Source organism: Andrographis paniculata, unplaced genomic scaffold (assembly GCF_009805555.1).
Source record: "Andrographis paniculata isolate CXL003 unplaced genomic scaffold, ASM980555v1 Contig60END, whole genome shotgun sequence".
NCBI classification, from domain to species: Eukaryota; Viridiplantae; Streptophyta; class Magnoliopsida; order Lamiales; family Acanthaceae; genus Andrographis; species Andrographis paniculata.
In genome coordinates, this window is record NW_026137596.1 from 844,231 (window position 1) to 862,434 (window position 18,204).

Consider the following 18,204-nt stretch of genomic DNA (forward strand, 5'->3'; position numbering starts at 1 on the left):
ATATATATTCATAAAAAATCAAATGTATCTTTTTGATTATTTTTTAAAATTCTAGAACCAACTTAAAATTAAAAAACATATCTAACAGCAACTAATTTTATTAGTAGGGAAGTAGGGATGTTCAGCACCACATATTTCCTACCCCTATAGCTAAGAAGATAGATAAATTGCTTACATTTATTAAATACCGATTAATATTAAACATTTTCAAAAAAAAAAAAATACTAGTAAAATATACTTAAACCCTAACCCGTACATTAAATTTAATTACTTGGGCGGTGCCGACCCTATTAAATATTATACTCCCTCCGTCTCAAACATTTGTTTTTTGCACGGGTTTTTAGGCGGGTTTTTAAGTAGAATAATCTAGAAATTAGGTGATGTGACGGAGACATAAATATATATTTTATTATTTTATTTGGATGATGTGAGATGATAAAGTATGGGGTACATATAATTAATTATTTCCTATTTTGAAAATGTTGCATGGTGTTTAGGACATACCAAAAATGAAATGTTGCAGAGTGTTTGGGACGAAGGGAGTATCATTTGTGAACAAATATTATTTGTGATTTATTTTTCTTTCTCTAATACCATATTCCTTATGTGTTTAATATACACGGCCGTGTTGAAGTCAAAATTTAAAAAAAAAATATAATCATTATGTGTTTTTCAAAATATAGCATGTGTTCTATCTAAATGAATTGGTGAGCCATTGTGTGTGATTATGGTATGTATTCTAACTATTCGGTCATTTTTTTAAAAAAATTCCAAATCAAAAAAAAATAAAAAATATTCGGATTCTTTGAAGAGTAAAAAAATATTAAATATAAAAAAAAAAAAAATTAGAGTGAAATTTGTTTTTGTTAAATAAAAAACTCCCCTTATTTCTGCTTTTAGCATATGGACAAATGACTTTTTGCACAACAGTTGTCGTCATACACCAAAAACAGCAAGTTACTTTCGCAGACTCTCACATGCAATAACTGTATATTTGTTTTATCCTGTCCATTTTGTCTCGTATGTGCATATATCCATACAAGACAAATTTGATAGATTGAGGATAGTCAAAGGAATGTCAGATTTATTTTGAGAACCACCACATTTTATTTATGTGCTAAGAGAATTAATTGTTGTTTAATTTACACTTAAATCAGGCTGCTGTATACACAGGATGAGACAACCTCGGTTTAGTGAGAGAACACATTTGAGAGCTTATCCTTGAGAGATAAATTATTGTAAAAGTTTTCATTCGAGTCCCACCTCATCTCCATGATTTTCACTTGTGTTTGATACACAACTCACCGGAGGAGTTGCTGGAGGAAGAAGTTCTCGGAGACACAAAGGAGATGACAACCTGTTTGTTAACTACATTACTATAGGCTTATTGTATACACTGGTGTCAGTACACGACTTTCATTACATGTGCATTGAATGTAATATAAGACTTTATGAATGATATAAATTAATGGATTTAAAGTTGTTATGTACTATTTTCAATATTGATTATAGTTGAATATCTCTTGGATTTGGAGGTTGTTATAATCAAACTGGGCTAACAAATAATTGGCTCATTTATTATTATTTTACTCAAGTATTTACATTATTGTCAGTGAAGTTTGTTGTTACCGTAAGTTAATTGCGCTTCAAGAAAAATTGACCCTATTTAAAAGTGTTCGAAGCAAATTTGTCGATCCACTATTTTTCAAATGTTTTAAAACATGCAATTGTCACTGTGTGTGTTCTTTTTGTATTTTGTATACCCGCGTCAAATAATAATGTTTATATGATATTTTGATTAGAAAAAGTAGAGGAATTACAATAAATTGTTATTTATTGTTTCGATACTATATTTAAAATAAATTTTGAAGTATAATTTGTTAGAGTTTTACTTTTATTTTTTATAAAAACTTTACAAACCGAAATAACAACAAATTATTTCGCTGGAAGAAACGGTGTAAAATCGAAAAGGGACAATTTTCTTCTTAACAGAACAAAACCACCAATAAAAGACAGCCACGTGGAAGCACGCGAGTGGCTGATCATCTAAAATTCCCACTTAGAAATCCTCGTCATCTCCACCGTCCGCATAATCGTCCTCCACACGCTCCGCCACGTCATCAGCTATGTGGTCCTCCAGCGCATCGAATCCCTCCGCCAAAGCGACGCCGCCGACCAGCCCCGCCGCCGCGCCCACCGCCAATCCCGTCCCCATTCCAAACTTACTACCGCTCTTCTTATGCTCCTCTCCGGCCGCCGCCGCCGCCGCGGGCTGCCCGTAATACCCGGGCTGTTCGTAGTACCCGCCCGGCTGCCCGTACGGAGGAGCCGCGCCGTATGGATTCTCATACCCCCGGGCCTCCGGCGGAGGGACGCCGTACGGATTGGCGGCGTAGTACGGCTCCGGCGCGCGGTGGCCCGGCTCCCGGACGCTGACGTGGACCTCGACCTTGCCTTGCGGCCGGCCGGAGGGGCGCTTCAGCTCCAGGTTTTTCTCGAACCGGGCGGCGAAGCCGACGGCGTCGACGACGTCGCGGAGGGGGAGCTTGGCGGAGCCGACGATGGGCTTAGTCCCGTCGTCGTCGGCGGCGGCGGCGTGGACGACGTCGATGTAGAGAGTGGCGTCGTGGAGCGGGGAGATGAAGGGGATGATGAGGTTGTCGTCCCAGACGGGATCTTCGCCGGCGGCGTCGGCGGCGCGTGTGGAACACTTATTGGCGGGGTCGATCCAGAGGACGGCGTAGGGGCGGAGATTGCCGCGGCGCCAGTTGACGTTTTTGAGGTTTTTGGCGGAGGCGACGGTGACCTCGACTTCGTAGCCCATTTTTTTGGAAATTAAATTATTGTATGGAATAATGGAAATGAGTGTTTGGGTTTGGGGGAGATTTATAGGATACGGACGAGGTTCTTTTCTTCCTTTATGGTGAAATAGTTATATGAAGTAGTAGCAATTATAATTCTTTAGTCTATTTGGTAAGTTTTTCGATTGATTTTTGTAGATAAATTAATGTAAATTAATATTTTATAATATAAGTAATGTAAAATTACAAGTAATATAAAAAGTGAAAAAAATAAAAATATTTTAATATTTAGTTAATAATTATTTAATTCTTTTAAAAATATAAAAAGTTTTGACTTTTATTAACTGAAATGACAAAATGAAAATTTTAATCTGAAATATTTTTTTTTTAGGGGCATTATTTTTCAGTTTGATATTATTTTTTATTTTTTAATAAATGTTAAATAAAATAACAATATTATGTTGTTATTATTTAAGAAAGAAAAGGACAAAAGTGAAGTGGACCAAGCGAGTAGCGTTTGTAACGTTGAGTATAAAGGAAGAAAAGGATCTCAACCTAAGCTTTCATACGCGCTTCCACTCTTTATCATTTTTGTATATTTACATACATATTTTTTAAAATTTTTATACCATTTGTCAGTGGATTTTTTTCAAAAGAATTAACTTCAAATACTTCTATTTTTTTTAAAAAAAAAGTATATAATGTTAATTTAAAATATTATAAAATAGTTGATTATATATTTATAAAATATTATAATTTTCATTATTTTTAAATCTTACCAAATAAATACCCGTCGTTATATCAGCTAATATAATTTGTTCATTTATTTTATTTCTTAATAATCAAGGCAGGTATTAGCTAGTGCGCACGTGGGAGTTGGGCCAATGAATAGGAATATTCTTTCTTAGCGCGCGTGTCCACTTCCACTATTCTATACGCGGCTGTAACACGTACTCGTTAAACTTAAGAAATAAACCTAAATTCCTGCCATAAGTATCATCAAATAAATAACGTGAATAATATTAATTGGAACATTGTAAGAAAAAAAAAAAAAAAAAAAAAACTTAATTCTATTGTTAAGAAGAGATGGAGAGCTATAATTTAAAATCAATTAATATTAAGTGAAGTAATTTTGGATCCTTATATTACTTACTATGCCAGTAAATAATTAGTTGCCGAGTCTTGGGCTCCCCATTTGCGCATCCGCTCCTCTGTTTGCTTTACCTGCAACAACAATTCCACACATTCTTCACATTTCCAAATTGCAACATACACATAACGGTTAATTATATTGACTAACACATAATAATAATTCACACATAACGATCTTAGCATACGAAAACATAACATGCTTTGTTAGTTGATTCTATGTGCTTTCGATCAGTCTTTCCATTATACGTTGATTAGTCTTAATCAGCACTCTTAACTATTTTCATTCTATAATATCGGTGTAAGACGAACCTCCTTGTTCCAGTTGGTTTTGTAAAGCACAACACACAGCATTGCCGTCTGCAGGACAACGCCGGCGATCATTCCGCCCCACAGCCCCTGAAAATGGAAAGTTGTTCTAAGTAGCTATAGGACATTAGTTTCGAAATTCATGTAAGAAGGAGCTATTCACCATTACTCCACCCCGAGCAGTGTATCCGAGAAGATACCCCAAAGGGAGACCAAAAATGTAGTAACACCCCAAGTTAATGTACGCAACGATACCTTGCCAGCCACCTCCAATGGCAACACCTGCAACCACAGATTTCGGTTAACTTCAAGGATAAAGATGATGTTAAGCTAAAAGCTTCATTTTAAATCATATCAACCGGAAATAACTGGTTGAACGCTGTTGAGAATCATCGTGATTCCTAAAAGGCCCGAAAGTTTCGCCACAGCCTCTTGCATAGCTTTGCTGTCGGTAAAGATGATCGGAAAATAACTTCTTGTGGCAAGAACAACAATCATGCAAAGAATGCCGATCAAGAGGGACTGTAAAATCGTCACGTAGACAGAGTACTTAGCAGCTCTAGCGTGTCCTAACCCGAGTTCATTAGAAACCCGAACGCTGAAATGGAACAGAGTATACAATCAAACTCAAAAAATATCATTTTCCGGTTAAATCGAAGTTCTAATATGTCCCTTTCTACCTTATAGCAGCATTGACTCCAATAAACAACATGGCTTCCCATCCATCGATATTCATACTGAAAAAAAACATGAACTCAATCAAGCATCCACAAAATTTATCGATAACAATAAACAATCGAAGCTCACCAAATCGAAAGGGAACCAACAGCAGTGACTGCATCACCGAGATTTCCAGCAAGAATTACAATGCTCATAAAGTACCAAAGCTCCAAGCAGAGCATGACGGCTGATTCGAGCGATAGCTTCACGAATGCCCAAAGTTCGTTAACAGCAGAGGACGAGAACCCTTTCCAACCATCCTTACACCAAACAACAATGTAAACGAATTGCGCGAATGCAGACGTCAAGTTAGAAACGTCATAAGCTATGGCTGCACCTATTGTCCCCCATCGGAATACATTAACAAAAAGCCAACACCAAAAGACTTGTAAGATAAGAACAACTACGGCTATCCACGCAAGAACATCGACCTTGCTCTGTGCCTGAAGGAACTTCTGAGTCGGGAAAGCAATGCAATATGAGAACAAATCGGGGATCGTTACGAGCGTGTAAAGGCCTGCAAGCTCAGCTATTTCATTTGGTTGTCCGATTAGCTTCAAAATCGGAGTAGCGAATATATATACAGGTAAAATGAGAAGACAAGTGCCAAATAGAACGATGATCGAGCGCTGCATATAGACGCCGAGCAAATGAACCTGTCCTGCACCAAATGCCTGCCCGCATAGTGTCTCGAGCGCACTTCCCATTCCCAGCTGCAGAACATCGTGATTCTATGTAAGAACTACCTAATGTAATTTTATCCTCAACGAATGCAATTCTCAGTTAATCTCATCTCAGGATTGCTACTTGCTAGAGAGTAAAGGCAATCGAATCTATATTACCATCTATCTATTCATCTAATAATTTCTACTCTCTAATTTATTCCTCGTTTTGATTTAACAAACTAAGCAGATAGAGTTTTCAACCCTAGAATCTCAGCCGCGGCGGCCCCTCCGTACAAATCAAATCAAATCGAAGAAACAGATCAACGACTTAATGGAGCACAAATACAGTAAGATTTTGAAAGCATTTCCGAAAAAATTCTCTAGTATGAAGTATCTGGTAGACTCAAGTGTTATTTAAGTATGGATATAATGGAGCTGAGAGCTTACCAGAAATCCGAAGGAGAAAACACCGATGACAGTGGTGGCGATGGAGAAAGCGGAGAGCTCTACGTCGCCTATGTGGCCGACGAATATGGTGGCGACGGAAGTCGTTGCGAACTGGCAAAATATCTGTAAGGCTATCGGTCCGCCTATTCTCCAGAGCTTCAACGATTCCATGCAGAAGATTCGCCGCCACGCTTCCGCCGTCCTCGCCGGAAGATAGTCTCCGCCGTCTCCGACTAGGAGAGGCTCGCTGGAGCACCGTACTAGCAGAGGCGCGTCCATTTTTCGCTACGAGAGGATACGACGTCGTTCGACGCCGACTTTAAAAGCGCAAGCGCGCCGGCACTAATTAAGAGACTATATTTATGTAGACGGAGATAAATGTAGATGCGTAAAAAAAATTATACATAATTATTGGTCGTATTTATATTTGTGTATATATAATATATATATATATATTATGTGCGTTGGAATAGAAGTATAAGGTTTACTTTTGAGATGAGTCGTTTGGATATTAATTTGTAACAAAGTCGCGAGTCATCCCACACCACCAATGATTTTTTACTGGACTATCTTATTTTATTTTTATAGTATAAGTTTTGTTTTATTTGTGTTTTGGTTTTTTTTTTCTTTAAGTAAATTGCATTTAATATTATATGACAAAAAATAATATTATATCTCTCCCGTGTCATATTTACTTTTTAAAATTAGATATAATGATAAAAAAAAATAAATGAGACTAGAGTTAGACAGATATAATATTTTTTTTTTTGTTGTGATGGATTATATTAATTATAGAATACAAATATAAACTTAAAAGAAAGACACATTTATGTATTTCATTGACAACGTAATTTAGGGTCTACGTATTAAAAAATATATATGTATATAAATAAATTAAATTTATCTTTTTATTTTATTTAAAAGACATAAAATGAGAGATTGTGAGTGGGTTGAAATGGAAAAAATCAGTAAGATTACAGTATTAACTTTACTCAAACTTGAAACATATAGACCTTAAGGGTATATTCCATTCACCTAAATTATAATAATTTATCTTAACAAAAGTAAGTTCTCAAAGAAATTGTTGTATGATTCCTTGACCGTACACGTCATTCATTCGATGGCCTCATCGCATCCGTCCATCATCGATCCACTTCAACGGTCCCGATTCATTCATATACATAATTAACGCTTCTAAGCTACTACTACATTTATTAAACTTTATAACAATCTCTGCAAGAACATGAAACACCAATGAAGTTAATTCAATTTAAAGGTAGTTAAAGCAGGCAGGCAATTAATTCATCATACACCATTATGGCTAAGTTCCCATCTCTCCAACCGATTTGTAGTCTTCTCCACCTGTTTCAACAACACCATTAATTCGATCGATATTATTTTATCCGATCTAATCTATTAATAAAATAAAAAAAGAATTATACCTCTCGCTCCCAGTCGGTCCGAGAAAGGATCGCCACAAGAATAAGCGTCTGCAGAATCATTCCGGACACCATCCCACTCCAAACACCCTTAAACGAATCGAGCAACAAATCTGTAAGAATATAAAACTGAAACCCTCTATTTCATTCATAAGAATTCATAAATCTAATAAATATTTTCTCAATATATTTTAACAAAATTATAGCCAGACAATGTCGAAAACTTCATAGTTTTGATAAGATTGATGTGCAAACTTACCACAACTCCCAACTTAACAATGTGACCGAGATAAATTCCGAAAGGAAGGCCAAAACCGTAGTAACAAGCCAAGTTAACGGTAGCCACAAGTCCTTGACACCCGCAGCCTATAGCCACGCCTGCAGGACGACCAAAACGAATAAGAAAAAAGGTTGACATATACATTAATGCATATATATTTTTTAAATCAGCATAGAATTAGCTGAACCTGAAAAAATAGGCTGAATGCTGTTGAGGACCATTGTAAATGCAAGTAGAACAGAAAGGCGAGAGACGGATCGCTGCATTTCTACATTGTCGGTGAAAAGGATCGCAAAATGATCTCTTGCAGCTAAAATTGTAAGCATGCATACAATCCCGATAAAAAATGACTGCCCGATTGTCACATAGATCGAATATTTTGTAGCTCTGGAGCGTCCAGAGCCAAGCTCATTCGAAACTCGAACACTGAAATATAGTTAAGAAATTAAAACTAAGTGCCAAGAAGTTTTCAAGATATAATCATCAAATTTTAACTTTTTTTTTTACCTTACGGCGGCATTGAGTCCCATAAACAGCATAAGCTCCCACATGTTAACATTCATGCTGAAAAACAAACCATCAATGAAACAATTAGCATCAGAATACAACTATGAACAGAATTATGAAGTATTATATTTCTCATAAACTCACCATATCGTAAGAGAAGAAACTTCGGTGACAGAATTATCTAAACTCCCAGTGACAATGACAAGGCTCGACAGATACCAAACATCCAGGCACTGCATAACAGCAGATGCAAGGGACAATCTGGTATACTCCCACAAATCCTTAAAAGCATCCCAAGTGTATCCCTTCCAAGAATCCTTGCACCAACAAACAACGTAAACATATTGCCCAATCGCAACCCACCAGTTCGTAATATCAAATGCCACAGCAGCGCCTGTCGTTCCCCAGCCAAGAACAGTGATGAACAGCCAACAAAGAAAAAGTTGCAACAATGTAGCAGAAAATGTTATCCAAGCTAATACAGAGACTTTGCTCTGTGCTTGAAGAAACTTCTGAGTTGGAATTGAGATGGCTAATGAGAATAACTGAGGAATAGTTAGCATCGCAAAAGGTCCGGATAGTTCTGCGACGTCTTGTTCCTGGCCGAGGAGCTTAAGCAACGGCGAAGCAAATATGTAAAGAGGCAAAAGAAATATACACGAGAGGAATAGTATTAGCATTGATCGCTGTGTGTAAGTGCCGACCATTTCAAGCTTCCCTGCACCAAATGCCTGACCACATAATGTCTCCAGAGCACTTCCCATACCGAGCTGGATCCATAATCACAAAGTTCTAATCAGTTTTTCATTTCTCAGATTCAATATGTAACTCTAATTCATATTTGAAATGTTGAATTTGTTGCAAACATTGAGCCCTAACACTACCACTGACGAGAAAATTATTTCGATCGTGTGAAAATTTTGGAAATCCAGCATTCTAATGGTCAATTTTATGGATAGAAATTAGGAATCTATTGTTCAGCATTCACAGGAACGCAGAAGACAATGCTCTGTTACGAAATACTAACCAGTAAGCCATAAGAGAAGAAGATGATGACCGAGTGAGCGACGGAGAAGGCGGCGAGTTCAATATTACCGAGATGTCCGACGAACATGGTGGATATGGAGTCGATGATCGATTCACACACGATTTGGAACGCTATCGGTCCGCCTATTCCCCACAGCTTTGAAGATTCAATCCGAAAAATCTCCCAACACGTCTTCCATCCTTTACCGGGAAGGTAATCGCCATTTGCTCCGATCAATCCACCTTCGTCAAAGCTCCGATCAAGCAGCGGCACCTCCATTTCCGACGAACCAGAATAACCGTCGTCGAAAACGCAATACACATCGCCATGGATATATACGAGCACAGGCTCAGCAAAGCTCAAAAATTCCTACTCTCTCCGAATCAGTGCGTCGGGAACATGCACTGATTAACATTTTGACTGGAAAACACCATCTGCGCAACTCCATATGCATATATTAAACTCTGATTAGGGTTTCGAATTGTAGTGGTAAGTGTGTGGCTGCATCGCTTCATTTCTGCTACCGCACCAACCATTCATTGGAGGAAATTGATGTACTCAAATTTTCGAAGCTTAGCTGAAAACTATAAAAGAATGATGATGCTGCCTTCTCCCGCGCGAAACATATATAGGGTGCGTTGTTGGTTTCAATTTCAAACTAATAAATTACGTATTTATTTTTCTCTGAAATTAAAAACAAATAAACTAACCGAAATATATATTGGACATACTTCTCCATTCAATCCTTAATAATCTATCTATTTTTCCCACCACTTCATAACAAAGTATTTATTTCATTTCTTTTTTAGTAATTGTATCATCTACATAACATTACAGATACCATTTCAATTTACAATATATTAAATAAATATCATTACATTTATGTCCTAAAATACTAGTAGAATTAATTTAATTTTTTTATCTTTATTTCTATTTTATAAATGGATATATATATATTTGACAGAGGTAGGATATTTTTATCCACAAAACGTTAAATAAAATATAAATGTAAAATCATTTGTAATACCAAAAATACATATTATAAAAATACATATTTTATGTTCTGACAACAAAAATAGCTAAATATATATTTTCCATAGAGCTATAAAAATTGTAATTATTATTTTTTAAAAAATTATGCTAAAAATACAATTGATGAAAATGGAAATAAATGAATTTCGAATGTATTGAAATAACAAAATAAATTAATTAATTTTGGACAAAATAAATATTTATTAATTTAGCAAATAAGTAATAAATATATTTAGGTGGCACGGAAAAGTATAAACTTATTATATTTAACATATCAATTATATTCTAAATTTTAATTTCAATATGTTATATGGATTAAAATTGAAATATAACTTAATTTCAAATTAAAGGTGTTCAACAGTAACAAGATATTATATTTTAATTTTTTAAAATCAAAATAAATAAATTTTAAAAGAAAATATAATTAAATTAATAATCTTGAAATTAAACCTAATTCTACTGTTGTTCAAAAACATTCCCCAATTTTTTTTATTAAAAAAATGTATTAAGATTAAATACAGTTTACAATAACAAAAGCCAAAAACAAATTGAAAAAAGTCAATTGAGACACACCATAAAACAACGAAAATTGACTGTACAGAGTACAACAGAGGACATACATACATATATATATACATAATACAATACATACATACATACACAATGATAGGGTCACGTGCTTATACATACATACACAGTGATAGGGTCACGTGCTTCCCCCGTTGACGATTGTTCGTTCTGTCAGAAAATCTCGATATCTCCTGATCTACGGTTCCAGTGCATCCTCCATTACGGCGCCGTTATACAAATAACGGCGGAAAAGGAAGAGATACGACTCTTGATTTGACCGACCACCGGCGGCTGACCGGCTAATCAATCGGCTTTTAGCCAAACCGACTCCGGTTGATAATAGAAGACCGTTACGGCGTTACTGAAAATGGTACCATACCTCTATCCCAAAACACATGCAATATTTTATTTTGTTTGTTCCAAATTTACTATAATATTTTTAAATTTAAAAATAATTAATAATATTAATATACATTTCATTTTATTTTATCATATCACTTAAATAAAAAAAATAAATAATTATTTCTCTCTCAAATTACATCACTTAATATTCAAATTATCTCAAATTACAATACTTAATACTCTCCACCTAAATTCTCGTGCAAACACAAATATTGCACGATGTTTTAGATGAAGAGAGTACTAAATAGTTAAAACAGCAAAAAATACACTCAATTAATTATATGTATTAAAAAATTTAAAATATTTATTATAAAGGGTGTAATTTTATTAATATAAAAAATTAAATAAAATATAAGACGGATCAAAATAATAATATTATATTGTGTAATATTAACTAGTACATGAACAAATATTTTTAATGCATAATTAAAATTAAATCATTTGAAGTATTATTATATACTCTATTCGTTCCACATAATTTGTTCTTATTTTATATTTTCGTCATTCTCACATAACTTATTTTTTCTATTTTTAAATATATAATTATGCACTTTAATCACATTAGAATATTTGAACACAAGTTTTTATAAGAGTTTGTGCTAATTATTATTATTATTTTTTACTTTTATACTAAAATAAATATTTTAAATATATATTTTTCTAAAAAAAACAGCAATATTGTTTATGACAATCTAAAAAAATAAAAGTTAACGTAAAATTGAATAGCCAAGGATTAAATATTCACATATTTATATATTTATTATTATTTTTTATCTTTTGAGGTTTTAAAAAATCTCTACGTAAAATTTTTATTTATTTATTTTTTTATATGTACTTCCTATCATTACCTTTATTTTATAATAAATAATGAAATAAATAAATAAATAAATATGATTTATGCTTGTTGGGCAATAATTTTGATGTTTAAAGATGACAACTAATGTGGAATGTGTGGTCAATATTTTACATTCACAGAATGGGAATTATGAACGTGTGGCTCACATACATATTCAATAAGAAATGCTTTGCCTTTATATATATATATAATTGTTACTTATATTTTAAGCACCATTTATAAAAATATTTTTAATATTTTGATATTAGTTCAAATAATATTTTTAATCATATTGAATAAAATATTTATTAGCACCATTTATATAAATATTTTTAATATTTTGATATTAGTTCAAATAATATTTTTAATCATATCGAATTAAATATTTATTTTTATACGAGCTTTAGGATTTGTTTGATTGTGATTTTAAATGGTATGTTGATTTGAATTTTTGTTTAAATAATATTTTTTATATACTATTTTAAAAAGATAATATATTTTTATTGACAATAGTATAAAATAAATGTTAATTTCAATTTTAAAAAACAAACAAACACACCCTTAAGTGTAATATTAAAAAATATAAATTAATATATACATATAAATTGTTCTAAATAAAAAAAAAATGCACATTTTATATACAAACAAAAAAGAAACTCAACATAAATTAAATGGACAAAAAATATTAAATATATTATGAAACAAATAAAAGTGTATGTTCCTTTATTTTTTATAATATATTTTCTTCATCTGATTTATATTTACTTTTAATGTTGAATATAAAAAATAACTAAGATTACACTTACTTTAAAAAATGCATAATTTGTATTTTGACCAACACAAATGACAATATATATCATTCAAATGGACAAATAAGAAAATATTTTTAAGATAAAAATAATTCAATATTTTATCGAATTAATTTGAATACACTTTTTTAACAATTTTGAATTTAAAATTGCCAATCAGAGTTCAATTAATTGATTTTTTTTCTTAATATTATAAACACTTACACTTTTTTAGTTATTTATTTTTTTAGAATTATATAAATATACTATTTTATTTAAATTCATATACTACTTAACTACTACAAATACGTATATTTATCATTGTTAATTTTGGTTGTATTCACCCACCAAATTTTTATACATTTATCCATAAACATATTAAAAATAATCAAAAATAAATTTAGCTATGGATTTGGATTTTGAGGGTGAAAATAATTATTTTATAGTTATGTTGAACTATTTTTCAGCTCCAAAAAAATAAAATATTGTTATTAAAAACCATTTGCTAGTAAATAGTAAAAAAGTTGGTTTGAAATCAAAATCAGATACTCTTTCTGTCCTATAATAAAGTATTTATTTTTTCATTTTAGTCCGTCCCATAACAAAGTATCCATTTACTTTTTTTTAATAATTGTCCTATCTATCTAACATTACAAATACCCTTACAACTTACAATATATTACACAAATGCCATTACGTTTATATCACACATACTAATAAGATTAGTTTAGTCATTTATATTTTATTCCTACTATATTTCAATATAATACTAATATTTCTAAAATTACATGCAAAAAGTAAATTGATATCTAGTTATGGGATGGAGGGAGTAGTATTCTTTTTAACAAGGAAAATACTTATTAGATGTGATATTTTATACAAAGAATCAATATATTTTTATAGAAAGAAAAAATAAAAAATAAATAAAATGAAAGAGAATAAAGTCTTATCTGCAAAAGTAAATTAAGAAAGATTATGGTATCAAACTATTTTATTTCATGATTCTGCTACTGAGAGCATATACTTTACATATATATTATTACTATATGTATATCATGCCCTCTTCGTGTTCTCTTTTAATGGGAATATAAATTGTGTCATCAAGATCTTGTGATATTATTCTTGATAAAATTATTGAATTGATTGGCTAAGAATTACATGGCATCTAGTTTTTTGACATTTTTAGTTTTAGGGTGTGTTTGTTTGGGGTTTGGATTTTGAGTTGGGATTTTAATAGTAAAAATTTTGAATTTTAACAGTTGTATAATGTAATATAAATAAGTGTTGATGTGATGTTTTGAATGTAAAATTGATTTTTAGTATAATATAAAAAATAAAAAATAGGTGTTTGATTTGATATTTTTGAGGGAAAAAAATTGGATGAATAGTGTAAATCCAATACAATCCCCCAAACAAACACACCCTTAATGTATTTTTAAGTAAAAAGTAATACTAATGGTTGTATGGAATATTTTTTTAAAAAATAACTACAATGTATTTTTTTCAAAAAGAAAATAATAATAATAATAATAAAACAAAAGGAAACAATTTTAGGAAAACAATTGCCTTTCCAAGGGAAAGTGCATAAAACAAGATTCATTTAAAATATTTTCAATGATGTCCAATAAAATAAAAGAGACAAGTTGGGGCATATTTTTTTATGACAAAAAAAAATTAGAAATATGTATTCCATCAGTTGAACTATTGAATATAGAATCAAATGCTTATATTTTTTTTATATTATATTATATTAAAATTTATTTATTTTTAAAATATATTTTTATGAAAATTGAATATTTAATAAATTAGTTACTTTGTAGATTTAACTTTGGATATTTAAGTATATATATTTTGAAAAAAAAAGTTAAATATTTAACTTATATATCACATATAGTTCCTTTAGTGCTACTTGTTTTTTAAGTCTAATTATAGAAAATTTAATATGACCAAAAAGTTTACCCAAAGCATATTAAAAAATTACGATGAAATGAATTGAATATGAGAGACTTCATAATGACTGTGTTTCTATATATTTTTAGAATTTTCTACTGTTTAATCAAATTTTTTATTTTAAAAATATTTAATTTTTATATTATATTACAAATTAATTTTATATTTAAAAATATCATATTAATATTTATTGATGTTAAAATAAATATTAATTTAATTAAAAAAATTAATATTCCAAACTCAAATTTCAAATTTTAAACGTAAACAAACTCACCTCATCTGAATTGCCGGTGTTCTCCGCCAAATATTCAGTATTAAAAGTGAGTGGCACCGACACGTGTCAGTAAATCAAACAACCATCCACCGGCATGGATGGGATGGGCTAAGGGCTCCAGCTGTGACGTAGATTTCGTGACGGTGGGAATCACTAATAGCTGGCTTTTTTTAGAGGATACATCGGCTAACATATGGAAGTTTTAAATTAAGGTTTTTAATCAAAATTGATAAAGAAAATTTCAATTGAAGTTTTAAGTTATAAATTAAAATTGCTTTAAACAATATACTATATAAATTATTATAAAAATATATATTATTTTTAAAAAATATTAAATTTAATTTTTTTTACATTTCTCGAGTAAATTATAAGCAATATTTTAATTAAATTATAAAAATATATATTAAACTATTTAAAAAATATGGCGAATTTATAATATGGAAATATTCGTAATAAGACCGTAAATATAACATAGAATATGAATATGTTCAGAACAAACTGTGAACATAAATATATACGAAGTAGAGGTGAAAAAAATAAGTATGACATAAAATTTCGGTTTGAATTTGACACAAAAAATCGTACTTTAGCCTAAAAAAATAGACCTTAATTTTTCGGACTGTATTTAGCCCGACATATCAATAAAACAGTCTTTTGTCGGGCCTATGAAGGTGCCTGACCCGACCCGTTTCTTAAAAATTAATATTTAATATCTAATACTCCCTCCGTCCACAAAAAAAAATATACAATTACTTTTGGTGCGGTGTTTAAGAAATAATAGTATTTTAATTATAATGGGTAGTTAAAAGTAGTGTAATGATATTTTTGCCCTTGCTTTTTGGTGTAAAAGTAATGATATCATATAAAGTAGGGGTATTTGTGGAAAAAGTAAGGTATTTAATGAAATATTTACTGACGTCCCAAAATAGAAACATGTATACTTTCTAATTGGATGAATGGAGTAATATATATATATTAACTAATAAAATAATAACAAAAAATTAGATACAGTTAATGGTAACATTATATTGAATATATTCAAATAAATTTTTTATTAAAATAATTTAATATAACAATAAAAAATAAAATAGTTACATCGTAAATTTGTTTATTTATTAATATATTTCAATAGTTACTTGCTTGTGACATTTTGTAGTTACACCATAGATGATTTTTTTTTCCCCTAAAAATGATTTATTTTTATATGAATTTATTCATCTTAAACATCTTTTATTTATATTTTTTATCAATAAACAAATATTTTTATTTTATATTTAATTTTTTTTATTTAAATAGTATTTTGATATAATGTTTTATTATAACAAAAATTATGTATATTTTTATTAAAAATCATATCAAATGAATAATAATTTTAATTTTGAAATATTAAAAGAACAAACCTCAATTTCATTGATTTTGTACTTTATATATTACAAAATAAAATTTTAAATAAATAATAGAAATCAAAGATCGAGTGGTTTATGAAAGAAATAAAATAAAAACAATAAAATAAATAAAAAGAAAAAGACACCATTAAATATTAGGATTTGTTCATTTATATATTTGTGACATAATTTTTATAATTATTATTAAAAAAATATAATATACACGAATATTAACATAATATATATTTTTTATTCATTAAAACTATTATTTTTGTACCAATATAATTTCCACCGTCTAATACTTCCTCCGTCCACAGATAAAGTATACATTTACTTTTGGAATGGTGTTTAAGAAATAACAGTATTTTAATTATAGTTGGTAGTTAAAAGTAGTATAATGACATTTTTGCCCTTGTTTTTTGATATAAAAGTAATGATGTGATGTAAAGTAAGGGTATTTGTGAAAAAAGTAAAGTATTTAATGAAATATTTACTTTGTAATTGGACGTTCCAAAATAAAAATATGTATACTTTCTAGCTGGACGGAGGAAATATAAAAATTCATACATTATTAAACACAAAATAAACAAACCCATATTTGAATGCAATATATGCATTTATATTTAACTCAACATAGAAAGTAACAACAATAATGTAATAATTCACATGATAGAATTACAAATTATTGGAGTTGCAATGATTAAATTGAAAATAAAACTGTTTGAGTTATGTTTTATACTTTTAATATAAATGAATATAAAATGGATTGTTTGCTTTGTATTTGGATTCCACGTTTTTATTTTTTAAAATTTTTTATGCTTGATTGTTATTTAATTTGAAATTTTTACCTGTTCATAGTTTACATTATCAACAAAAATATATTATTTATTTTTATAACATTATATATTAAAATATTATTTAAAATTAATATATAATTTTAAATTAATTTTGAATTTACAACCATACAAACCAAAAACTTTTTATTTTGAAATAATAAACAAACACAATAAAAACTTTAGGGACATTAGTGCATGAGTTTTTTTTGTGTTTTTTTTTAATTTCCGTTCCCAAAAATAATATTTTATATTTTTATATAATTATTTATATTTTTTGCAAAATATAATTTAAAAAAAATTAAATACTTATTACTAAAAATCAATTTCGATTTAAAACAATATATTTTACTATATTTTAAATATATTTTTTAAGATACACACTAAAATTAATTCATTAAAAAAAATGGTCGGTGAAAAAGCCTTGTTTAAATTGAGGAAATTTAATTTGAATTTTATATTAAAATAATATTTTTATTTTATGTGGCAAAACAATACACTCTAAAATTTAAATTTTTTAATTTAATACTCGTATGTCTTAATAGAGTTGTCTTGTTTTTTTTTTTTTTTCGTTTTAAAATAATTGTCTTATTTTCTTATTTAGTATTCTTGGTCTCTACTTTATAACAAAATTATTCGTATTTTTTCAAACTACCCTTAATTATTAATCTAATTTATTTTTAAAAATAATTCAAAAAATAAAGATATTTTAATCTTTAATCTTTTACTATTTTATATTAATTTTTAATTAAATACTATTATTTTTTAATTTTTGTGTCCATTTCCAATAA

The 18,204-nt window shown here is 29.8% G+C and overlaps 3 protein-coding genes across 3 annotated transcripts; all 3 read right to left on the minus strand.

Annotated features, from left to right (window-relative positions):
- Nucleotides 1-1,863: 1,863 nt before the first annotated feature.
- Nucleotides 1,864-2,866, minus strand: LOC127259261 (protein SRC2-like). The gene has a single exon (XM_051286467.1). The coding sequence runs from the start codon at nucleotides 2,822-2,824 to the stop codon at nucleotides 2,060-2,062; it is 765 nt and encodes a 254-aa protein (XP_051142424.1). The 5' UTR covers nucleotides 2,825-2,866; the 3' UTR covers nucleotides 1,864-2,059.
- A 777-nt stretch (nucleotides 2,867-3,643) lies between these two features.
- On the minus strand, nucleotides 3,644-6,403 carry LOC127259870 (protein DETOXIFICATION 35-like). Its single transcript, XM_051287480.1, has 8 exons — nucleotides 6,092-6,403; nucleotides 5,067-5,692; nucleotides 4,940-4,996; nucleotides 4,619-4,857; nucleotides 4,423-4,541; nucleotides 4,263-4,349; nucleotides 3,955-4,025; nucleotides 3,644-3,785 (listed from the first exon to the last, which is right to left on the minus strand). Coding segments are annotated over exons 1-8 (1,479 nt in total). The 5' UTR covers nucleotides 6,371-6,403; the 3' UTR covers nucleotides 3,644-3,784.
- A 993-nt stretch (nucleotides 6,404-7,396) lies between these two features.
- Nucleotides 7,397-9,623, minus strand: LOC127259448 (protein DETOXIFICATION 35-like). Its single transcript, XM_051286801.1, has 7 exons — nucleotides 9,345-9,623; nucleotides 8,462-9,087; nucleotides 8,318-8,374; nucleotides 7,998-8,236; nucleotides 7,790-7,908; nucleotides 7,534-7,620; nucleotides 7,397-7,453 (listed from the first exon to the last, which is right to left on the minus strand). Exons 1-7 carry the CDS (start codon nucleotides 9,621-9,623, stop codon nucleotides 7,397-7,399), a joined length of 1,464 nt encoding a protein of 487 aa, XP_051142758.1.
- Nucleotides 9,624-18,204: the final 8,581 nt, after the last annotated feature.